Genomic DNA, 26,863 nt, shown 5'->3' on the forward strand with positions numbered 1-26,863 from the left:
AATAGTCATTTTTACCATTTCTTATTTACCGAATCGGTAAATTTACCGATTCGGTAAATTTAGCGATTCATAATTTCATGCAAATTCGGTATTTTAGAGGTTACCTACATCTCAATAGTCATTTTTACCATTTCTTATTTACCGAATCGGTAAATTTACCGATTCGGTAAATTTAGCGATTCAGTAATTTTACCGAATCGGTAAATTTACTGAATCTGACATTTATGTCGCCCCTACATCTCAAACATCAAATACCGGTCGGAAACGGCTGAAATTCGGTATTTTCGGCCATTACCGACCAGTATTTGGTTACCTACATCGGGCCCTAAGTCTACTATCTTTAATTTTGTGGATAGTGGTTCAAATCTCCTTTATATGTATTGTCTAACCCTTGACGGGTAACTCCACTCTGCCAGCGGAGTTTGCAGAGATTTGCCTACTCCACGTTCCATGTCGAACGCATAATAGGCAAAAAATCTGCCTCCGTGGCAGAGCGGAGTTAGCGGCTCCCTCCCAAATGCTGTAAAAGGATTAAAAAAGAGACACTTACCTGTGTTTCTGCTGCCTCCCCTGCCTGACGCTCTCCTTTCTGCTCTTCTTCTTGCATCCCCCATTGAAATTAACTCGCAAGACTTCCAACGTAGTGGGTTTTTCAATGGAGAAGGATTCAGGAGGACATGAGACGGCGAGGAGCAGGGAGGAGAAGCGCGGCCAGGCATGGGAGGGGATTAATGGAAAGTCCTGCAATGTAGAGTAAAAGTCATTGGTTAATACTATATGTACCTCATGATTTGACCAATGAATTAGAGAGGTCTTCCCCCAGTTTATCGCAAGAGCTCCTGCCAGACAGCTGCAGCATCTGTTCCTATGCTGAGAGCTGATCGGAGAGGAGCAGAGCTAAGCCAGCAGATGTGTGTTTTTCTTCCAAGGGAACACTCTTTCTCAACTTAAGTCTGGCAGTCACAGCTTCTCCAATGTGAACAGGTATGCAGTGGGCCAAGTCCCAAGAAACTCTAGAGGCAAGTTAGCTACTCCAAACTCTCATAGCGTAGCACATAGAAGTAGTCTTCCAGTTGCTAAGCGACTAGGAACATCCTACTCTTGTTAGAAATGTTCATATTATTCTTGCTGCTAGTAACATACATGAGCGCTGGTTGAATTATATTCTGTGTGGTTATTACTCATGTACTACGCAACAGGATTAGACGGTTGAAATAAACACTTTTAAACATAGATGGTGTCTTTTCCTTGTACTTGTGAGTGCTATTCTAAAGAACAAATTTTGGGGTTGAATTACCACTGCATCCCTGACCCCTTCTCAGAACTGTTAGTAACCCAGAAAGCACGGCCACCACACCGGCATGTATGCCCAGTGGGGTAGTTGGGGGGGTACAATAACTTTGAATTCTGTTTAAGCGATGGAGCACTGAACTTAGTCCTGGAACCTGTGGGTGGGAAAGCCAAAGCCTATTGAGCTAGGCCAGAGCCCTAGTTTATGCGATACAACAATATTGTTTACATGATTATTGGGTTATCATAAGCAATATTTTCTATACAAAAAAGATAGATAGACCAACACTTATCGTATGTTTCACCTTGCTTCTCATTAGACTGTCTCTTCAAGACCATAATAAATACACAAACAAAACATTTTTATAATCAAAATGTCTATTATAACTCAAAAAAGAACATGAAAACCATTCAAGATATCAAAACAATTGTAAATAAAAATGACATCGCAAATATATGGTATAAATTCACAATACATATCCAGAAGATTATATTGCTCACTTACTTACTTACTTTCTTTTAAACCTGTGCACATTTAATTTAATTTATTTTCTTAGTAAAATATGACACTAAAAGTTATGTCACAGGATTTGTCTAATTAATTATATAGCCATTCATATTTAATAATTCTCCATAAAGCAATTGACTTAAACAATAATATATATTTACCCGATCCCTAAATATCCACTAACTCTGTAGAGTAAAGATACTAGTTCTACTAAACGGAACTGTTTAATTTTGTTAATTTATCTCAGAAAATAAAGAGATCTTTGGGTCTTAAAAATGAATTCCTACTCCTAACTTCTAGATATTTTTTTTAACTCTGCTAAAAGAGAAATCCTATACCTGATCTAATAGATTCATTTAATTGACAATATGTGTGCTGAATCAATGAGAGAGTCTCAATATTGTGTATCATTAAACATTGTATTAAGTTTTCAGCCTACCATTAGTGTAGATAAGTATACCTTTATTTAATGTACACATTTATTTTCAGGATAATGTCCTCAGTCTTCCAACGAACACAATATTATTATCAAGTCTTTATTTCTGAACAACAAGGACAGCATTATGACTATACGTCACGTTAGTGGTGGAATAATACTGTCTCTAATATAATTGAGGCTTTTAGTTTCTGAAAAGACACTTAGGTGGGTATTATGTGGGTACATTAGAGAACCAGCATGACAGAAAGGAGGCCTGGAGGCAGCTGTAGTACTAAAGGTGCGGGAAAAGGCCTCTTCGTTGAGAGAGTGGACTGATAGCAAATGAACCCTTGGACCAGTGGTGGGAATGCCCCCCGAAGCAAAGTGTTTCTTAATAGGCATGCATTTCCTGTGCTTGACGCCTTAGCCTGGCTATCGCCCCTAGGGACTGTGCTTTCTGTTGCTCTGCTCTCCTATGGTAAAGGGCTAAAGTAGTAACAACCAAGTTAGTACGTATCCATGCAAGAGCACGGAATCAGAGGAGACAGGAAAGCACAGGATCGGAGCTATGACTGACCACACGATAAGCCCCGTTCAGCCTGGCCTGGAGAGCACACTGTTGTGCAAAGCATTGATTATCAACAAAGAGCTACTTGCACTGTCAACAGCCTGCCTGCTAAAAGGACTACTAATCCAAGGATATCTGTTTGTCTGCTGGTGGAGGAAGAGGGGCTGCATCATCTTCACGCTATATAGCGCTGGACTTTGATCCGAAGTGCTGGACGCCAAACCACTGCAGCTGCCTGGTAAAGGAACTATAAGTCCCAGGATATCTGTTTGTCTGCTGGTGGAGGAAGAGGGGCTGCATGATCTACACGCTATATAGCGCTGGACTTTGATCCGAAGTGCTGGACGCCAAACCACTGCCGCTGCCTGGTAAAGGAACTATAAGTCCCAGAGTATTGGTTTGTCTGCTGGTGGAGGGGCCGCATCTTCAATGCGCTATTTGGGTTTTCGCACCACGCTTAACAATCACATACTTATGGCTAGAATGGTCAACTGGATCTTCCCCCAAAGTATTGCCCTGTGATTGCACTGTTGTGAACTTAAGGATCCAAGTATTGTGGGCCATCTTCTGGCCCAACCAGCTTTTCCACCTCTGGGCGCTCTCAAATACTTGCCCTGCAACTTAGTTAGTATGATAAACCCTCTCCCAATGTATCCTCGTTTATTGCAGACACTGTATTTTCCCCCACTTCCAGGCCTACAACACATCCCTTGTCTGCTTGTGCTGGGTTGCCTTTTGCTGATAAATTTGCTGCTTTGAAAGGTGTGTCTGGATGTGAATGACTTTAAGATCAATGAGGGGCTAGGCATATGCCCAGTAGGGGCGCTCAGGAAGTTAGCTCAGTGGAGGGTGTTATTGCAGGTGAAACATTTTGTAGGATTACATCCGTAGATCTAGATATATTGACTGGGATCAAATGTTCCTCTGTTGAAAATGAGCAGGTATATAACATGTAACCCACTAGGGGTGTGGTAAACCTGATGTATCACGTTATATTGCAGCACTTTAAATTGCGTGTTGGGTGACATGGATTTCACTCCCTGATGTATTCTCTCTCAATCTTTTGTCGAGAGGGGCGCCTCCAGAATCTCTTGCCATTTGTGCTGTACTGAGAGCTCAGCCGAAATGAGCGTCCTCCCTCAGAGCCCTGCATATTTGGGAGATCAGCCTCCTACCACCTGCCGTAGTCAACAGATTTTCTAAGGAGTGGTAAGTCTGTGGGATCTCAGGAAAAGACGGCCAAATCCTGTGTGCAGGCGCCTCTATTGCAGCGGGCCGAAGGAATTGTCCTGGTCCAAGCTGAAACATATCCGTGGTATCTGCAACGGTAGTATACCTGTCATTTGGCTAGTAGTCTCCACTGCTAGCCCGCCATTTCTGTTTGGGCATCGATTGTTTAATACATTTAAAGGGATTCTCTGCCCAGATGCTCATTTCGGGTGCAAAGAGAGCTCTTTCACCACTATCCTGACCGCCCTTTCCCTGCCCCACACACCTACTTGCTCACATAAGGTAGGGTTGCTGGGGCTCTCGCCCCATCATCAGTAACTCCAACACGGGAACCCCAGTACAGGTAGCCCTTGGCAGGAGACTTTTCCAGTTTTCTTGACCATTCAACCAGTGGACCATGTGCTGCGGTTGTGCAGCAAAATAGTAAAGCCCTCCCTTACGCCAGGGGTGCTTCAGAGTGGCCAAGCTACCTCTTTGTCTCCCATTGACCCATAGTAATTCCATTATCAACCTGTCACGGTCCAGAAAGAACTTCCTGGGGATTTCAAAAAGGGTTCCTTGGAAAATATACAGGGAGCAGGTATCAGTATCCTCTTTACCAATGCCAGCTTCCCCATCAAGGAGAGGTGAGTGAGTGAGTGAGTGATGGTATTTATAAAGCGCACTAATGCCGAGGCGTCTTGGGGCTATGCAGGGTAACAAGCTGAGAGTACTGACCACTATCCTATCTAGTGAAAAGCCATGTTTTGATTTCCTTCCTGAACTGCAAGTGGTTGGGGATTTGCCTCAGCTGTTGAGGTAATGCGTTCCAAAGCCTTGATGCCAAATGGGAGAAGCTCTTCCCTCCCCAACGTTGTCTATTGATCTTAGAAACCAAAGCCAGCCCGCGAGAGGCAGACCTCAGCGAGCGGGTAGGCATGTACCTGGAGAATAGGTGTTGAAGATCGAAGGCCCCCATTCCCGCCAGTGCTTTATGAGCTAGACACAGCGCCTTGAAATCAATCCGCCTCTCAACTGGGAGCCAGTGCAGCTTCCTGATAGCCTGTGAGGTGGAATGGTATTTGGGCAGATCGAGTAGCAATCTGGCAGAAGCGTTCTGGATAGATTGCAGTTTGGCCAGTTGTGCACACCCTGCTCCCAAATAAAGGTCATTGCCATAATCTATTCTAGAAAAGATGGTGGCAATTATGACCGTTTTCCTGAGGTGGTAAGGATAAAAGGCAAGATCTTTCTCAGCCTCTTAAGCACAAAGAAGCAGCAGGTGAAGTGTATTCTAAAATTTTACTGTGGGCTTTAATCCATCTATCACTCTACCTATATTTGCTGCTTCAAACTCCCGAGCCCCATGTGTAACCCATATCCCCATGTATCTTACCACATCGGTCTCTCACTGGAGGTCCTGCTGCAGCAAGTCCTGCACTGGCCTTCCCGCCAGCCTCCCCAATGGGAAGAGTTTGGATTTATTGTGATTCACATGTAGCCCGGTGAGTTAGCCAAACTCAACCAGGACCGCCAACATGATATGGCCCGAATATGATGGACTGCACAAGTATAGCAAAGCATCATAGGCATTTAAAGAAACCACTTGTGTGGCCCCCAGATCTGTATACCTGCAACACAGCCTGCAATCAGCAAGCCAAGGGCTCCATTGGCAGGACGAAGAGCAGGAGAGGCAGGGGGCACACCTTTTGGGTCCCCCGACTCAGAGAGAAGCTCATAAACAGCATACGCCCCACCCGCACCCATCGTTGAGGAGGTACAATATAACAGCTGCACCCATTTAATGCAGGTCCCTCCAATGCCAGCCTTGCACAGCATCTCCCATAAAAATTCCCATGACAGGGAATCAAATGCTTGCTCAATGTCCAGCAGTGTGAGCGCAAACTGGTCATCCTGTAGGAACGGTGAGTGCATCACCAACAATAGTATCCAAAAGTTAGAAAAGGGTATTCCTGCGTGGGATGAACCCGCATTGATCTTCTGCAATCAATTGAGGCAGGTACTCTAATAATCCTGGGGTTAAAATTTACTTAAAATGTTCACATCTACATTGAGCATCGACAAAGGGCAGTTATAGGTCACCACTGTACTATCCCTGTCAGGCTTGGGGAGCCTAACTATAAGCACCTCCCTCATGGAGGCTGGGCGTATCCCCTTTCCATAGGCTTTGTTCTAAACCTCCAGTAGCCAATCGGTGTAGGGAGGTGGAATCTGACTATATGGTTACCCCTACTTTTTTCCTGGTGTGTTGCTTGTTTTCGACTAGTCTGACTAGGATCCTGCTATTCAGGACCGCAGTCTATCTGCCTTCTCCCTAAATTGGTTGTTTATTGTACTTAGCTACACTTCAGATTGGATACTGGGGTACGCTTATAAGTCCCTAGTATATGGTACACTATGTACCAAGGGCATAGGTACCCCAGAGGCCTCCCAGGGGCTGAAAGGTGTATTGTGCCACCCCTGAGAGGCGATTCAAAATCACACACCAGGTCTGCTGCTGCAGCCTGCGTAAGGTGGTGCTTGCACCCCTTACTTCAGATATAGGTTCACTATATTTGTTCTAATTCACTGCACATATAAACCTATCAGTCACCCCTATAGTAGGACTTATCAATTCTGAAGGCAGGGTGCTGGGTTTTATGTGCGAGGGTGCTCCTGCATAATTTAGGCCCCTCTGCAGCCTTCGGAATCCATTCTCTGGGGTTGTCTGTGATGCAGCCAAACCATATATACTTAAGTGCATTATAACCCACGGTAAATGCTAACTTTAAAATGGCTGCTTAGAAACATGTCCTGATTGGTATCAAACACCTTGGAATTTTGTCTTAAGTTTGTCTTAAGACAAACTTAAGACAGACTTAAGACAAAATCCTAACTTCTGTGAATACCAAAAGTAGTAAGTTCATTCTGTGAATGCCAAAAGTAGTAAGTGCATTCTGTGAATACCAAAATAGTAGTAAGTTTAGGATTGAGTCTTAAGTTCAGTCTGTGAATCGGGCCCTGTGTCTATTGAAGTCGTGGTTCTTATACCATTTTTTTAGTATATTGTTCGGTCTCCCCCTGGAGCCCACTGTGTATTGTGCTACTTACAACTGTTCCTTTGATTAAATATTGTATGCTATATGTTTTAATCTCGTGTCGAGATTAGTAGAGAGTGTTTTAGTAATAAATACATATTTTTACATATATACTGTGTGGTTCTCCTTTCATTTCATCATTCAGGAGGTTATCAATTGGTAAAACAAGCTGCTTTACATTCCTTCAAGATTAAGCCTGAAGGCCGCTCTCCATAGCTACCACTAGGATAGATTTCATAAAGGTTATCTTTAACTTAGTCACCATAAGGGTCGTTTAGACTGGTGCAAGGTGCCCACTTTAATTAGTGGACAGCATATACCAAGCCAACTTCTTACAATCTGCTATTCCCCCACCCTACTTTGATAAAATTCATCTGGCAAGCCGTCCCCTCCTGGAACCTTGGCTGTCTTCAAAGTCCATATTGCTGCCATAATTTCTTTCTTAGTGATGGGGACAACCAAACTGTCCCTCCCCTCCCTGGATAGAGTGATCATTTGTATATTGGCTAAGTAATTAACCCTTGCCCGAGTGCCACCATCCAGAAGTGCTCTATACACCCTCTGCAGATGCGATGCAAATGCTTCTCTGAAGCTCTGCTGTGAATTCACCATGCGCCACTGAGGGTTGTGTACTCCCAGTATGGGCGAGCAGAGAGTTTTGCATCGAATGAGAGTGGAAAGCATCCTACTGGCTTTGTCCCCTTCCACGTAGAGACACTGTCTATAATTGGAGCGTACAAATATATCCAACCTGTCCCAAGTGGCTAGCAGCTCCTGTTTAGACTCCTTCCATTCAGGCAGTCGAAGGGGTCGCTCAACCCCTCATGTCCCAGGATTTCAAGGTGCCGCTCAAGCTCATCCAAGGACCAGGTTTGTTTTTTCTTGATATGATTTGTGACCTTCATACATTCACCATGCAGCACCACCTTCATTGCTTCCCATTCCAAAGCTCTTGTGGTCACGCTACCCCAGTTTTCAACAAAATAGTGATCAATGACTACTGACACCACTTCCGCTAACAACTGGTCTGACCGCGCGACCACACTCATCCCCCATAACGGCAGCCAAGTTGCCTCCTTATTCATTCAGAACGAGACCAGCATTGGTGAATAGTCCGTCAGATAGTGTGACAAATAGGAAGCATTTTCCACACACTACAGCAAAGCTCCTGATAGCAAACAGTAGTCAATACGGTTGTGTGTCCTGGCAGTAGGTACATAGCAATAGCACGTTCTGGTCTGTGGGTAGTGCACCCTCCATACATCGTGCAGTGCCTGTCCCCCCAATAATTCCCGAAGAGCACTAGTCATTGCCGGCTTTGTGTATACCTTTGGGGGGAGACGATCTCTCTCGCCATTAGAACACAATGAAGGTCGCCAGCCAGAATTATTGCTGGATCCATATGCTCAATGGCCTCACTCAATACAGCCCCCCAAAAATCGGAATCATAAATGTTGGGAGCATATACATTCACCAATCAACCACCTTGAGCCTCCAGTATCCCAGATACCATCACATAGCGACCCTCGGGATCTATTTTCACCTCCTTCGCCACAAAAGGAGCACTAGGCGTAGATCAATGTCCATCTCGCATAGCTTGAGTGTGATGTTGAAAAGATTTGTCTCAGCCACCCGCATTCCAGGTAGGGAATACCAGTTCCCAATGTGTGGGTCTCCTGAAGGAAGGCCACGGAGACCAATTATCGAAGGAGATAGGAGTAGACCCTATGATGTTGGCTTTGTTGGCCCAGTCCACGGACATTCCAGGTCACAAATTTCCATCAAGTCATATGGAGCTAAAACTGTTGCACCAATGTCGCACCGTACTCACCTCGCCCACCCCATCGAAAAATACAGTGTGACGTATATGTATAGGTTTTATTGTAGAGCCAGACTCCCTCAATCCCCCAAACGAACACTTGAGCCCATAACAACCAGTAACTCCCCCCACGCAGAGGCTTTCAGTCCAAACTTTGATAGCCTATCCCACCATGGATAAAACTCATGCCCCACCCCCTATAGAGGCAACCGCGTCAATTGAGTAACACGCTTAGAGCAAAGGACCAAGCATCCCACCATGCCGGCGAGGCCGGAGGCTCCCACCCTGCCCCATAGGACCGCGGCCGACTGTGACCTCCTGCTAGCACATTTACAATGTTCCCGACATTGACTTGTGGCATATTGCGAAAAAGAAAATCAAAACAACATCACACCCCTAACCATAGAATGGCAGGAGCATTTTCCAGACCAGTGCACTCCAGCTCAGGTATGAATGCTGTGGAGATACTGGGAAAGATTTGCAACAACACATATGCTCAATCAACTGGAGAATCCATGTGCATGCACGTGCACAATGCCCACGCCATCATCCCCGCTCCTGATCTGAGGCATCCCTCCAGCAATCTCTGACGTCTCTGTGTGAAGTGAAGGATTCATGGGTGTCATGCACACAGTTCGAGTCTGTTAAAGTTCCATCAGGTAATACCAAAATTCACCAAGTACAACGGACGCCAGAGCGTGGCAGGGAGTCCGCGAGTGCCTTTGAGTTCTAGGTTTCCGATGTTTGGTGCCATTTCCAGCTCTAATGCGGTGGGGGGGGGGGGGTCCTCTCAGGGCTGTTCCCGTAGTGAATCCAGTCAGTCATTGGCCTCGCCGGAGTGACAAAGAAATACACTTTCCTCTCATGTTGCACACTGAGTTTCATAGAAAACATGAAGCTTCAGCGGAGACCCTTGTCGCATACCCGTTTATATTTGACATAAAGTCTCTGCAAAGGTCCTGCACCTTGTGAGTGTATCGAAAAATACCATTATGTTCAGGCCTTCAAATCAGGGAGCTCCGTGGACCCGAACATGTTGCAGGATCCTGTCTCTATCTCTAAAATTGAACAAGCGCGATTTAATGGCACGCTGTGATGCACCCGGCTTGGATGGCTTAGCCAGTGCTCAATGAGTCCGTTCAATTGTGAAGAATTTAGAAAGTCTTTTTGGCCTCATGGTGTTCGTGATAACACGTATTCTCTCTCAGGGAACCCCACAAAGTGAAGGCTGTTCCTCCTGGAGCCCCATTCTGCATCTTCAAGGCTATCATCCATTCAGGGTGATAAAGTATATAGCTCAGACACTGTCTTTTTCTTGGTAACCACTTCAGTTTGCAGCAACTGTACATTACCCTCTGCCTCGAAGATCCTCTCTGACATTTTGCGGAAATCCGCGGGCAGCAAACCTACTTCAAGCACCACCATATCGATTTGTGAGAGGGTGATCACTCTGAAATCCCTGATCTCTGCCACTGTGAGTGCTCCCTGCTCTCCCGAGGGGGCGGCGTTGAATGACCACCGGCAGGGGCTGGGCATAATTATCAATTTTGTTAGTTTGGATTGCCTTTGATGGTTTGTCCTTGGCCATGCGGGCTTCCTAGGTCGATGGCCCCAGTGCAAATTCTACCACCAATCAATGAAATCATTCTCAAGGGACCCTATTCAGCCTCCCTGGGTCAGGCACCTCAGAGGCAAGAGAAACAGTAACTTAGATGACTATGGGGCACCGTCAGAGCCCCTCTTCATGGCTTAGGAGCATCACCCTGGGGACTCACCCAATACCATCCAATCATGTGGTCCCTGCTCCCTCTGCAGAGCAGATGTGCGTGTCAATATTATACCACAATCCAGGGCTATAGCTCACTTTGTCCCAGGCAGGCCCCAGACAGCATGTCTCCTGTCCCTCAGGCCTCTGTGATGATGCTGCTCGCACCTCCCGAACAACTGCGTGGCCAGCCCACAGTGGCCCGCTCTCCAGCCCTGCCAGTTCACACTACCTCGTGATCCAGGACCTTGCAGAGACAACCTGGGGCTCACCCATCAAGTGGCCCCTCGAGCTCTGGATGTCAGGACCGGCTGTCGCCCTACTCCTTCCTCTTGTGGTCCCATAGTTTCTTTACTCCACTAACATGTGGGGCCGATCTGGGGGCCTTGCGAATAGTGTCGTTGGCAGTTATGGATATTTGAGTATTTTTTGAGTGATTAGGGAGCTCCTGGGAAACACTTCTAGGCAGCCATCTTTGGGCTTCGGAATATGCTACTGAACGTACCTGTTTATCAGCGCTAATTTGGATTACTGTGCTTCATTATTCCCATTTTGTCTTGAAAAAGTCTGAGTACAGACGAAACACGTGCCGGCTAAATCGTGTGCTGGGAGACCTTAAACAATTAATAAAAAGAAAAGGACTCATCAATTGTTGACGTTTCTGGACTAATTTGAATGCTCAACATATAACTTTTCGAATTTAACTGCCCACGTCTGCTTAAGAATATATTGGTTTGCATTCTATGTTTAATATTTTTCCAATATTGTTTTTGGATTGGTATACATAGTAATGGGTGTGCTGTACCAGCTTCTTTTTTTTGTGTATTGACATGCATGTTATTTCGTAACGTGCTGATAACACCTTTAGGTAGTTGGTGTACGAGGCTATTTTAGCACCCCGCTGTAATTACAGCAACAAAATTATAGACGCTCAGTGTTTTCAGTGACAGACACGTTGCCCTTATTGATGTGCGGTTCTTTCCCGCATAGGGAACACTGCTACCTACCTGTTCTTCTCTTATAGGCAGCCATCTTGCCTGGCCACGCCCTCTCTGGCTGATCAGTTTGACGTGGAATTATGCAAGAAAAGTGTGCTACTGCCCACTTGTGTATTCTGGCTGCTCTTGTCACTCAATCTTACTTCTGGGCAGCATAAAGGAAGTGCATCCGTCCGGATGAAGCGAGGGGCCAAAGCGAAAGTAAGTTTCCCTGGATTTCAACAGTCCTAAGTTTCAAGTACTGTACATGGTTGGTTCACACAGTTTGGAGCTGTTTATTATTCATTCAATAATGACTTTTCTTGTTCCACTAATAAGATTTTTCCCCCTTCTTTAGGATAATTAATCACTCATGACAAGGCAAAAAGTGGAATATTCTGCTTTGTGGATATTTTAATGCTAAATGTAATCTTCCAACAAACGAAGTTGGCTTTTACTCGTCTCATTTTTATAAATTTTCAATATATTCTCTGATTGTAGAGGTGTTGAACTAGGCCACTATCTCTCGGCTCTTTAGCTCATAAATACTGTGGTATATAAATAAATAATACCGGATCTAGGTTTGACTGGACATAGCAATAACAGATAGCTCAATAAATAAGAGTCAAGATTCGAGGTAGTAGGAGTTTGCAGGTTTAATACAGCATAAGGACAGGAACAGGACAACCTGCACGGGAACAGGATGGCAGCGCTGCCGGGGGCAGGATCAAGGAAAAGGAAAAGGATAACTTTTAATAACAATGCACAAGCATATATACTAAAACGGTTGCATTACAGTGAATACAGTAGGCGGAGCAGTGCGTGTGGTCAATAGCAGTCGCGAAAGATAAGGGTGAAAGTGGGTGTAACAGGAGGCGTATACACAGACATGTGATGTAAACGTAACAGAATATGTCATAAATGGGGCGGAAACCTGGAGGGGGCTACCTAAGGAGCCGGGACCTCTGACCTAGTGGTGCGCGCAAACTGACAATGACGTGTTACTAGGAGAAGCTGGGGGCTATGAACTCTGTGCTAGGAGTAGAGACTGAAGTCTGGAGAGTCAGGGCGACATGTACCTAAACCCTATCTAGTATCTAATGTTTAGAGGACATGTTGATATAAACTAAGAGTCAGGAGGGGAGAGGCTAACAGACTCTAAGACTGGAGCATGCATTATTCTACATGTAGTGCGTGTTGAGGAATATTAAATGACCATTAATTCAGTATTTCTCCTACATGGAGACGTAAAGGCTAGACAATGACGGAAACTATTGATGCGATTCAGTAGCTTAGGAATGCAGAGAAGGAGGGCTGGACTGATAACTAGAATCATAACATACTCTTGGCAGACTCGTAGGCAGAGCCAGGCCGAGCCGGGCACTGCGAGGCAGGAAGTAAGTGAAGGGTCGAGGATACAGGTGGGGGCTGTATCGCTCCTCAGTGAGGGTTCAGGAGACAGGAGCTGAATCTGGTGTCCGGGCCCTTTTTGAGGCCTAGAAACGGGGATTTTACAATGAAATAACGTGCACACTGAGAAACGTGGCAACGTAACTTTACATAGGCCTGATACTCGTAGCTTTCACGAGAACTGGAAACTGGCATACTAGAGATGGACACAACTGTAATTGCGTCTTTAATCAAACATGGGGAATACATATGCATATTAATCATGCACACATAACATAAGATGGGGAACACGTAGGGACACAGAACATGGCAAAATTTACTTTTCCACATTCCCTCCTTGTCACTACGTTTCCATCAGGAAACATCAATATTCATGATACCATCTATCATTTCATACAGTATCATTTGCTCGTCTCGAATTTTCTTGGAACGGGATTTAGAACGGGACTTGGGACTAGGAATACAAGAGGTAGCACAAATGCCGCAAATCGCAGGGCCACATTGTAAACAGAGGCAGCAACTGAATATGATCGCTACTGCAATACCTAGAAAGGACAATACTTTCCATCCCCAGGCGGAAATTATATTCCAGAACCAACCGGACCATGTCCAGGTGCCTGGATCTTGGTGTAACATATGGGCAATATTATGGAGTCTGGTAATAGCTGAATAAACAGACGGTGCGTTATTAGGAATGAAAATGCAGCAACTAGATCCGATGACTCTACATGCCCCGCCCCTATCGGCCAGTATGACGTCAAGGACGAGACGATTCTGGAGCACGACAATTCTCATAAAGGATTGCTCTTCGGTTAAGTTACTTAGAGCAGAAGTAGTCTCAATCACTACTGCTTCAAGGGTTCTCGTTAATCTACGTATCAGTTTACTATTCACAACAGTACCTAAATAGGGGAAGACACCTTTATTGATATCTATGTATTGTTCTAGAGCAGTTTCAGTATAATCGACAATCGGGAGGTCTCTCTTGTGTCTGCTATGTACTAGGTGGGAATTCCTATGATAGTCAGGTGGGGCTAGAAAAACTGGTGGCAGTAGGAAGGCAATGTAACAGGTTCCCTCCCAATCGAGGGGCAGACGAACATATGCGGTCTGACCACAAACAAAATAAGAATGACGTGAAGCTCTGAAAATAGATTTCCTACTGTCACTATACTTGACTATAGTCGTACAATCACTATGGCCTACATGTACGGAACCATTATTTCTGACACATAATTCGCCTTTGACTGGTAGTACTGACATAGCAGGTAAGTCTGGAGTAGTGTCAGACTGAACATTCAGGACCATAAAATTCGAAGAATAATTACCCAAATTGTAAACTTCATTTTCTAGATCTAACCCTGTTCTGTGGGGAAGACCTTGCTTGTCTGGGAAACATGTACTGTTAAGAAAAGACATATCTGTTGAGGATGACGTTAACGTGGACCATGCTCCACACGAACCATTATGTGAAAATGGATAAGGAAAGAGTGGCAGAACTCCCTTCGGTGTCTGGAAAGGGGGGAGTCGACCACACACCCAACAATTAGTGGCATTGCTGGTCTGGTGTGAATAATGTAACATGCGGATAAAGGAATTATTACGCATAGCAAGACGATAAGATAGTTCATGAGGAGGCAGATCACTAAACGTGTGCTCTACTGTAGCAATAGAAGACTTATTTACATGAGAAACTGGAAAACACAAATAAAATGCATAACCTGTGCAGGTAATCATGAGGCTGAAAAACAATATGAAACTTAGAAAAACGATACATCGGATTGAGTTTTGACTAACTCTCTCACTATGGGGGTCTATTTTATACATGTCAGAAACCGGTCTAACCGTTTCACCTAGGGGAGGACTTAGACAATCAAACTGGCTGACTTATTTTACTAGACCTTAATTTCTTCTTATACTCCTGTTGCGGAGTTTTCTCTAACAGGGAGGAATCTGTATCATTGTCTTTTGCGGGACAGTCCTTGAGAATAGTACTTTGGCAATCCTTAAAATCCTCGGAAATGTTCTTTGAAACAGTCTTTAGTCCATAAAATTTTTTCACATGAGACAGGTGGACCCAGCCCTTCCTGCCTTCCAGCTTGACGGCAGTACGGGTGGCCAGGAGGACCTGTTTTGGCTCCTTCCAGCGAGGCTCCAGCGGACTTGAACGATCAAAATTCCGGACAAGAACCATGCATCCGGGAACGATTTCATGCGGTGCCACCTCGGTATTGTCTGGAAATGCGGCGGCAACCTGTGAACGACAAGAGTGTAGGGCAGACATCAAGGAAGCTAGGTAATCTGTCAGCATATTACTTGAAACATCGGTAATACTTCGAGGTCTAGGTGTACCCCACATATTAGGGGGGCGGCCGAATACGACCTCATACGGGGACAGACCTGATCTGGAATGTGCGACCATGCGCATATAAAACAAAGCGACTGGCAGAGCTACCAGCCAGTCCACACCTTTCTCTTTACATACTTTGGCAATGCGGATTTTCAGGGTTTGGTTATGTCTCTCTACTAGACCGGCTGCTTCAGGATGGCGTACACAATGGAACTTCCACTGGTACCCTAACAAAAGGGAAACATGTTTCATGAGTTCAGATGAGAATGGCTGGCCGTTGTCAGAATATACGACTCAGGGAGTCCATAACGGGGGAAGAATTCACGAACCAACTGCTTGGCAGTGGTCGTGGCTGTGTAATCTGGGACTGGATATGCCTCTGTCCATCTGGACAAAGCGCATACAACTACAAGGACATACTTGAAACCTCGACATCGCTCCATCTGAATATAATCCATTTGGAGGACTTCAAAAGGGTGGTCAGGGGGCTGGAATCCACCTTGTTCCACCGGGACACTTTTACCTGGATTAAACTGGCAACATATCATACAGGTACGGACTTTCTGCTTGGCTGCAGCTCGTAAATGCTTGTTGAACCAAATGTTCTGGATACTATCTAACATAGCTTTTTCTCCTAAGTGTGCTGGACTATGTGCGGTATTGATAATGACTTGAACCATAGAGTCGGGGAGAAACCATGTGGCTTTTCCCTTCGTTACCCATCCCTGATCTGTCTGGACCCCTCCTTGTTCGGACCATTTCTTGATTTCATCGGGAGTAGCATGTAACTGGATATCTATGACATCTTGAGTGGGGTCTTTAACTGTCATACATGTAGTCGGATCTGGAGCATGTGTCTGTGTCGGATTAACTGAAACGTCTGGAGTCTGTGCTGTAAGCTTGGCTGTGCGATCTGCTAGATCATTACCTTGAGAAATAATGTCAGTAACTTTCGTATGTGCTTTGCACTTCATGATAGCAATAGATGTCGGTAAATGTATGGCATCTAACAGAGCTTGAATAAGGAGGCCATGCTGAATCTTGGTTCCATGAGAAGTCATGAAACCTCTCTCCTGCCAGAGCACTCCAAAGTCGTGTACGACTCCAAATGCGTAGCGTGAATCTGTGTAAACATTGACTTTCAGGTTCTTAGCGTGTATGCAGGCTTGGGTCAGAGCCACTAGCTCTGCTGCTTGAGCGGACAGAGTGTCAATACGATGTGTTTCTATAACTTCAGTGTCAGTAGTCACTGCATACGCGGCTACTAGTTCTCCTGTACTTGTTCTCATACATGAACCATCCACATAAAGTGTCAGGTCGGGATCTGGTAATGGAATATCTGTCAGATCTTGTCTTGGCTTAGTCATAGTGTTAACTACTTCCACACAGTCGTGTGTGTCAGGATTCGAAATAACTGACGGTAACAGTGTAGCAGGATTTAGAACGTTGCAGCGTCTGATTTCTATGTGTGGCTGGAACAGTGTCAATTCATAACCTGTTAAACGTGCAATTGTCAAGTGCTGAGTCTGTGTTCGGTTTAAAAGAACTTCCACAGAGTGTGGAACTTGTACTGTCAAGGAATGTCCTAATACTATGGAATCACTTTGTCTGATAGCTAGTGCTGTGGCTGCAACTGACTTGAGGCACGCAGGCAGAGCCTGGGCTACAGGATCTAGTGTGCTCGAAAAATAAGCACAGGGCTTGTATTGTCCTGCTTGATCTTGTGTGAGAACAGATAATGCTGTACCTTCACGTTCAGTGACGAAAAGTGTAAAAGGCTTACTGTAGTTCGGTGTAGCTAGAACTGGAGCTTGCCATAAAGCTTTCTTTAACTCATTGAAACTAAGTGTATGTTCAGATGTCCAAGGGAGGACAGTCGATACGGCTGCCTCCTGTGTCGTTAACTGTATCAGTGGCTTAGCTAGGAATGCATACTGAGGAATCCATTGTCTGCAGTAAGAAGTAAGGCCGATAAAAGCACGTACCTCCTTCTGGGTCTTGGGCTGAGGAAGACTCGCTATTAGCTGGATACGGTCTGGTGTCAACTGCCTACCCCTCTTGGACAGTAAGTGGCCTAAATAGATCACTTGCTGGACACAGAATTGAAGCTTCGAAGGGGACACCTTGTGCCCCATCTCGGCAAGGAAATACAAGACTGTAAGTGATGCTCGCTCGCAAGCACGTTCAGAACGGGCTGTGATCAGTAGATCATCGACATACTGGAGCAGGGCAGTGTCAGTTGGCATGTGAATGTTGTCTAGTTGTCTCTTAAGTGCTTGACTGTAAATACTAGGACTTTCTGTGAAACCTTGAGGAGCTCGTGTAAACATATAGCTCCTTCCATTTAAACAAAATCCGAAAAGAAACTGGCTGTCTGGATGAATGGGGACACTGAAAAACGCGTTCTTGAGGTCTATGACTGTAAAAAATGAGGCTTCGGAATCAATGGCTGTCAATAGGGAAGAGATATCTGGGACAACTGGGTACTGGGGAATAATACATTTATTAAGTTCTCGAAGGTCAATCACTAATCGATATACCGGGGGTGCATTTGGATCAGTACGTTTCATGACTGGAATGATCGGAGAATTACATACATTGGAGTCAGTTTCTACAACTACTCCTTGAGCCATGAGCTCGTCAATAATTTTGGATAAGGCTGTTACAGCCTCAGGTGGCAATCTGTACTGTCTGATTCGTGGTAACACTACACCTGGTTTGAGAGTCACACGATGGGGTGTGATTTGCATATAACCTACATCAGTTGGACCTTGCGCCCATAGATGCTGCGGAACATTGGACAATCTCGGATCAAAATCTCGTAATACATAGTGACCCTTGAAGTCACGTAGAAACAGTCGTATTCCTTCTGGGGAGCAGCAAATAACTGCACCTAATTCTTTCAGTGTCTTAATGCCTAACAAATTTTCTGGACATGACTTCGTAAGTAACAGATCAGTAGTGCGGGACAATGGACCTACTTCTAGAGTAACTGGCTTAGATATCTCGTTTACAATAGGCTTTCCTGAAAATCCAAGGGAAACATTTCTAGAGCCTGAGAGCGGAGCCCCTGGAACTTCGGCGTGACTGATGGTGGTCCTACTTGCCCCTGTATCAATCAGAAACTTTCTGTCTTTCCCTAGTACTTGACTATGAACATAGGGACCTTCTTGATCTACAGGAATCTCGATGAGAGGCAAGCCTACCTCCCTCTCTAGGCTGTTTCATGAATATGGCTGATACTCTGGATACTCGGACTGTGCATACTGGTACATCTGCTGTGTAACATGCTGTGTTGCAGCAATAGGCTGCGGTGCTGGAACTGTCTGTTGTGCATTCTGTGGCTGAGAAGTCTGCGAAACTTGTTCTTGTCTAGACGGACGTGGTCTTTCTTTAGTCTTACCGGTAGCTATGTTGTGTTTCAGAACTGCACACTCGTTTATATAGTGACCTGGCTGTTTACAGTAATTACAGGTCCCTTTAACGGGAGCTGCAGGATGACTGGCTTGATTCGTACCCCTCTTCTGACTGTCTTGAGGAACAGATTGTGCAACTAGTACTTTCATTTTCGTGTCTTTCATACGTTTTCTTTCATGATCTTGCTCTTCTCTGATTCTATTCTGGTGATACTGAAGCATCTGTAACATCTGGGACGGGGTATTAGCTTGCCAGGTACTTTCGACTTTCAAAACTCGATTCTTAACTTGGGGACTTGAATTCTCGACTAATTTAGTAACAAAGAGATGAGGGTATGACTCGCTACTTGTCTTGAGGCCACTGTTAATACTAAAGCATTTCTCAAATCTAGAATAAAAATCACTAGTGTCTTCGTCTGGTTTCTGTTTACAGGCTGAGATTGCATCCCAGTCTTCCTTTTTAGTTGCTAATAATCTTGGCAAAACTTGTATCAATAATTCAGGTAATTCTTTACATTTCTCTCCAAGACCGGTACCTGGTACTCGTATCTTATCTTCAGCTTCTAGAACTGCCCAATCGATCTTTTTCTCTCCCACCTCCCATTCTTTTTCCTTGAGTTTTTCATATACCCCTGCGGGCAACAGGACTTTTAACATTTTAATTATATCTGGATACGTGTATTCTCCCATACGGAGCATGTCTTTTAATTCTCTGTGGAACCCTGCTGGATCTTTGTCATGACAGGGAATTAATTTCTTCATTTCTAAGAGTTCCATCTTTGTAATCGGAGTGTAAACAAACACTCGTTGCATTTCACCATCTGCTGTCCTAACTGGGTGTACTTCTCGTAACGGATTCTGTCTGTCTATGTAAAAGGGTTTACTTTCTGGAGGTGAGACATGAACAAAATGCGGGTTCAGGAACGTTCTATATTTGTGGCGCTGTTCTATAATGACACTAATTAAATCGGTACCTAGACCTTTCCATCTATACTGGAGTAACTCGTTCAGGACATCGTGTAACGGACCTGGATCAGAATGTTGACCCTCATACAGAGTAATGAGGTGCTGGATCATATACATACCCACCAGTCGTTGCTCGGCTGGGGGCAGTTTCAGAAACATTTGTGCCACTATTTCGTCTGGAAAAGTGGTAGAATCAGTAGTCCATCGGACTGCTGATCGGGCTAGTTCTTGTTCATGCATAGTATTTAACTCACTGTAACCGATTCGTGATTTCAGAATATGATCGGTAGCTTGAAATACTTGTTCTAGAGAACCTTGTTCTGGTGCTGGATGAGGAACAGTTTTCTTGTAGTCTAGACGTGAATGTCGGTCGGAATGTCTAGTTCTACCTACATACGCTATTCTGGCGGGATTCTCGTCGTCTACCTCTTCAGTAGAAGAGTCATTTTCTTTCTCGCTTACTTGTGCTGCTTTACGTTGTTCGTGTAACTTTATTATTTCCTTACGAATTCTCTTGTACATACTCTCTATACTACTGATAGTTCTGTGCTTACCCTCGGCTATATTATCACTCCACCTTGTCAGGATTCTCATTTCGGCCGGATCTTTGGACGGGTAATCTTGTTCTCTTATTAAACAATTAATCAGAAACTTTAATAACATGAGCTGGATCTCAGCTTTCCTTTGAGACATGGCTTCGCCAATGCTTTCTGGATCATCCCCTGTACGGATGAAACGATATATTCTGTCTAGATCTTCTTTCATATTCGGTAGGGTATCCAAATACCCGGTCACCCATCTTACACGGATGGAATATATAACTGTACTATCATCACCTGCAACTGGATCATAGCGGCATTCAGTAAGAGCTCGTCGGATATCTGCAACAGACTTATATTTGGGCGTACGCTGTAACGCACATTCATGTAACTCGACCAACATTACTCGTTGGTGTGGCGGCGGGGTACCAGGAGGACCTCCTCCTGCGGCCCCTATACTGGAATCGTCGACTGATACTCTTCGTGCTGGCAGAGTGGGAAATTGTAATGTGGACTGGACCAGGGGTACCGTAACAGGTACTCCGGTGACTGGAGGAGCAGGATTTACATTATTTACAGGAGCTGGCGGAACAGGATTTGTATATTCTGGGACTGTGTCGTCCAAATAGGACGAAATAAAAATATCAGCTGCGGTCGGTTTGTGACGTAGCTTGGTCGGAACTAAGGGTGGCGGAAAATTACTGGATGCCTCCGGGGTTGCTTTTGGCAAGCCCTCGGCAAGAAGGGGGTACATACCCTTAATGAGGGCATTCCTCTGTCTGTCTGACTGTTCGGCTTTGACTCGTTCACCTATCTCGATTAGTTCCCTTTCTTGGGCTCGTTCTAAGGATTCTCTACTTAATTCTGACTTTCTGATTTCTTTTTCGGTTCTTTTATGAGATTCTTTGCGCCATAACTCGATGGCATCTTTCTGTGACTGTCTGGCTTTCTTTTTCCATAATGCTTCTTCCACTCGCATGATGCACTCGGCATCCCATGTGCCTGATACAGGCCATCTATACTTTTCTTCTAACTCTTTGGTGTACTCTACCCATAAATCTAGATATAATATGGCACTTATGCCATGCTTCTGATACATAAAATGACCTGGACTGTCCCTAGGCGGGACAGGAACTGCTGCTTCTAACAGACCTTTTCTGGTTTTTAACTGACGTAGTTTCGAAAATAGGGGCATGACTGAACTGTAATCTAGACACAATACAATACACAATGAACACGATAATTACACCACTTTCGTACCACGACATTAAAAATACATGAAGAACATTTAAAATAACAGTTCGAACAGAATACTACCTGGAATACTGAAAACAGAATACACGAATCTTCTCGAGAACAGAACTGACTAGAACAGAAACTAGATGCACTGCTAAAACAGTACGAAACTTACCGGTCTCATAAAGAGACACGTCAGGACCCGCATCCACCGAAGTGGACACTTCGTTTTGGGTCTGTGTACCACCAAAACCCACGGACCAGAGACAATTAGATTGACCCTGTCTAGATACTACCCCAGCAACGGTACTCACCGGGCAGCAAGAACGGAAGGCCTCGGACTGGACTGGACTGCTTCGACGCCGGACGGACGAACTTTGGACTTCAGTTACGGGTGGGCCTCCGGATACCTCGGACCTTGGACTCTCGGCTTGGGCTCTGGTCGGGACTCGCCGCGTTCCTCCACCGCCTCGTCTGGATGCTGGACCGCCACCTCCGTCTCCTCCGTGGGCCTGAGGGATACTTGAAGCAGAAATATCTGCACGTGCACGGTATGGTTCCGTCACGGCTGCAGAGGGTCAGGGGGCCGGCGTGGCTTCACCGGCGCGTGGGGAAAGGGCAAGTCCCTGTTCGGGCGCCATTATGTGGTATATAAATAAATAATACCGGATCTAGGTTTGACTGGACATAGCAATAACAGATAGCTCAATAAATAAGAGTCAAGATTCGAGGTAGTAGGAGTTTGCAGGTTTAATACAGCATAAGGACAGGAACAGGACAACCTGCACGGGAACAGGATGGCAGCGCTGCCGGGGGCAGGATCAAGGAAAAGGAAAAGGATAACTTTTAATAACAATGCACAAGCATATATACTAAAACGGTTGCATTACAGTGAATACAGTAGGCGGAGCAGTGGGTGTGGTCAATAGCAGTCGCGAAAGATAAGGGTGAAAGTGGGTGTAACAGGAGGCGTATACACAGACATGTGATGTAAACGTAACAGAATATGTCATAAATGGGGCGGAAACCTGGAGGGGGCTACCTAAGGAGCCGGGACCTCTGACCTAGTGGTGCGCGCAAACTGACAATGACGTGTTACTAGGAGAAGCTGGGGGCTATGAACTCTGTGCTAGGAGTAGAGACTGAAGTCTGGAGAGTCAGGGCGACATGTACCTAAACCCTATCTAGTATCTAATGTTTAGAGGACATGTTGATATAAACTAAGAGTCAGGAGGGGAGAGGCTAACAGACTCTAAGACTGGAGCATGCATTATTCTACATGTAGTGCGTGTTGAGGAATATTAAATGACCATTAATTCAGTATTTCTCCTACATGGAGACGTAAAGGCTAGACAATGACGGAAACTATTGATGCGATTCAGTAGCTTAGGAATGCAGAGAAGGAGGGCTGGACTGATAACTAGAATCATAACATACTCTTGGCAGACTCGTAGGCACAGCCAGGCCGAGCCGGGCACTGCGAGGCAGGAAGTAAGTGAAGGGTCGAGGATACAGGTGGGGGCTGTATCGCTCCTCAGTGAGGGTTCAGGAGACAGGAGCTGAATCTGGTGTCCGGGCCCTTTTTGAGGCCTAGAAACGGGGATTTTACAATTAAATAACGTGCACACTGAGAAACGTGGCAACGTAACTTTACATAGGCCTGATACTCGTAGCTTTCACGAGAACTGGAAACTGGCATACTAGAGATGGACACAACTGTAATTGCGTCTTTAATCAAACATGGGGAATACATATGCATATTAATCATGCACACATAACATAAGATGGGGAACACGTAGGGACACAGAACATGGCAAAATTTACTTTTCCACATTACCCATGAGTTTAGTTACGACCTTGAGCCTTGAATTCCTACTCTTCATGTGGGAGGGTGTGCTCCTAGAATTGATAATACATTTGTAACCCGTGGTCTGTCACAGTATGGGGTAAAGTGTGACATACTGGTTTCAGGTTTTTAAAGATCATAACCCTTTAGGAGCCACTTTTTGTCTCCCTATGGATGTTGTGATAAGAACGGGTCAAGCTGCTGTACAGCCACTGCCCCAGCACAACGTGCTTAGGCTGGCTCAAGACATGCCTGAACTTACTAAACATCTGGAGTGTTTAAGTCAAAATAGGGTATATTCATTCCATTTTTATTTGAGTATCTCCTGGAGTTTATGTGGTTTATATAAAGAATTATGCAGTTTAATACATAGATCTCTATTTAATCATCAATCATGACTCATCACTCACACTCACTCAATAATATATGTCACTCTTTGGTGCACAGTTACCTGTTCCAATCCAAGCACAGTGGTGCCCAATCATTGTATTGTATCTCCTCTTTTTCCATGGAAGCAACACATTGGCAGTCTTGTAAATGAAATTATCTTTAATGGGGCAGTCCTGCTAGGAATTGAAAAAAGAAGGATAGGCATGGGATGGAGGCAGGCATTGTCTCCAATTTCCTTGAAGGGAACAGGGAGGCTTCTTCCTTTCTCTCTGGTCCAACTCAATCCGGCCATACATATGAGTAAATAGTGGGCTGCATAATTCAGACACAATATATATAATACTCTTCTGGGTTTTTGGGGCAAAGTAGTTTGAGTATAATAAAACATTTCTAGGGTGGCCCACTCAGGCAAGGAAGTAGAGTTCGCCCTCAGGGGCGGTCACCCGGAAGTTGGTCACCTAACGTACTTGAGTCTGACCAATCACCCTCATCTTCTTCCTCCTATGGTGTTTTAGGAGCAGTGTAATTGGGTGGGATGAAATGTTGGCTCATTTTAATCATGTTCAATTGCTCTATGTTTTGAGGAGAGAGACTGGTCCTTCAGATTGTGACAACTGTTCCAGCTGCACTGACCACATGCTTCACAGATACACAGGCTACCAGACAAGATATAAACGTTATGGCCAGCCTGCTGATCTCTAGCCATTGGTGCATCGTCCCATAGACCAATTTGTTTCAGTCCACTTAGACTTCTTTTGAGTCATCCAGATAGTCTTGGACCATCCTCTGCATGGTCGTTGGTTCTGCTACTTGCACCACCTCTGTTGCCTTTGCCTCTGAACTCGACTGATTTAAGCCCTGCTACTTAAACCAAGCCATTGCAAAGCTTGGGTCCAAATCTTCTGTTGTTGGTAATGCTGTTGCCTGTGTTGTTGTTCCTGGTGTTGGCTGATGTGCGACAACAGCACTGCGCTTGCTGGACTTAAAGATTGAAGGCTGCATCCCAGAACTTCTGACCAGGACCCTAATGTTCAGCCATTCTTCTTCCAGGTACCTCGATTGCTGAACAATTCACCTCTTGTAGATTAACACATTCACTTCTAAAAAAAGTGACAAAGTGGGCTAAAGTTTTGTGTATCTTGGATTAAGTATTGTGGCACAGATGTACATTTTGGAGGACACAATCTCTCTTGGATCAACAGGCAAGCGATGGATTAAGCTATCAACCAACCAATAGGCTTCTTGGTTCACACAGGCGAGCCTTTGCAACATATTTTTTAACTGGTCTTGTAGGGGATGCAACAACAGAATAGTTTGCCCCACCATACCATCCTCCTTGCCGACTTCCCATGTGAAAACCTCAAATGGAATTAGCATTTGCGTCAGGCATTTGACTAACCCTGATTTGTCCACCTGTATGGTTATGCTTTTCCCAGTTGCATCCCCACCTCTTTGAAGGACACAGTCATTGATCGGTGTGTGCTGCTCAAACATACGTTGCAACAAGTAGTCAGTCGAGTTCCCAAGTGTTAGCACCTCATGTATGAGGGCGTTAACTGGTACTCAATTAGCACACTGAATTACCCTCAAATGTTTCTGGGCTTTAAAAGAATCACTGAAATGAGTGCAGATTCTTCTGCAGGTTACCACCAGTATGTTGCTGACTACATCATTTTTTTTTAAACCCTGAACAATCAGGTGGATGCAGTGCGCCAAACACAGACCCTGAAATATTCACCATCAGCCATGGCTTTGACTATATTACTCCCATTTTCCATGCCAACAAATCCAATTCTGAGACCACTGGGTCACAGCCATTCAAACACCTTGCGGTTAAAGTCCTCCAAGATGTTTGCAGTGGTAAGGGATTTTTCCATGGCGAACCTAGCTACTGTTGCATGCCGCCAAATGCCCTTAAAACATTCTTCAGTGCTGAAACCTGCAGACAACTGTTGCCTGACCCCCACAAAAGTGATCACGTGTGCAGTAATACACATGTAATCAGATGCTTGACAAGTGCTCCCCATCTCTCTCGTCAAGTGGATAGTGTGAACAGCACTCTGCTGCAAATTGCAGCATGACATGATGGAGCCCTGGAACAGCAACTCTTGCAAAAAAGATGCAGCTGGGAACCTTCCATTTCAGGCAGATGACAGTTGCAATGTCTAAAAATCAAACTCCTTCCACAAAAGTAAGAGAGAGAGGAGCTGCAGCGCCAACATTTTAGCCAGCTTCCTTTTGTACAAACATGCCATTGGGTGGTTGCGTTTATAGGGTCCCTCTTGGCTGAACAGGCCCTTAATAATAGCCTGGATTATTGTTTTCATTTATGGTGCTACTCACACAGGAGACTTCTGTACAGAAGTTGAACCAGGAGGTGGGAGACTCAATGTGCGTATTGGGGAATCATCACTGTATGCATTGGCGTCTGCATCGGAGTTTTTTACCATTTGGAGGTAGCTGATGCTGGCACACTGCCGGGGGCTGGGCAGCTTGGTGCTGTAAAGCTGTCATACACTACTTCTTCATCATCTCCACTGTGATCGAAGCTGATTCCTCTCTCACCAACACTACCACCACCAGCAATCTTTTTAAGGTGTTCCTCCCACTGGATTGTTTGATGCTTTTTCTTATGGGTTGTTTAGCCTCCAGTACCACAGTGTGAACCAGGCTTACCACAACAAACGCTAGCGTGGCAAATTGAGCATATTGCAATGTTATCCTCTTGCTTGCCAATAGTGAAGAAGACCAGAACTGGGAGGGATAACTGTCATAGTGTGCCACTGCCAATGCCTGAAGAAGAACTGGAGGTAGGTGAGTGTGTCTCTCTGCAGTGAGTACTTTGGGGTAGGGGAGGATGCACAATATGTCAAAAGTCATTGATCTCTCTTCTCTATATAATCCATCTACCCTATTGGTGCTTATAAACATTTATATCTGTTTCTGTCGTGTGATTGTTTTAGCCCACCTATGTTAATTTTACACCAGAATGACGCTGGTTCAATAAATGCTTATTGAAAAATGTCCCCATCATTTATTCTGTGTATTTTTCCGAGAC

General features: G+C 45.0%; 1 protein-coding gene across 1 annotated transcript in view; it reads left to right on the forward strand.

The window, feature by feature from the left end:
* Positions 1–26,863, forward strand: part of LOC144758378 (uncharacterized) — a 687,536-nt gene that overhangs the window by 124,404 nt on the left and 536,269 nt on the right. Inside the window, 1 exon segment of the mRNA XM_078646424.1 lies at positions 26,545–26,615. Within this exon segment, the coding sequence (XP_078502550.1) occupies positions 26,545–26,615 (71 nt within the window).

The sequence above is a fragment of the Lissotriton helveticus genome, chromosome 1_1 (genome assembly GCF_964261635.1).
Source record: "Lissotriton helveticus chromosome 1_1, aLisHel1.1, whole genome shotgun sequence".
NCBI classification, from domain to species: Eukaryota; Metazoa; Chordata; class Amphibia; order Caudata; family Salamandridae; genus Lissotriton; species Lissotriton helveticus.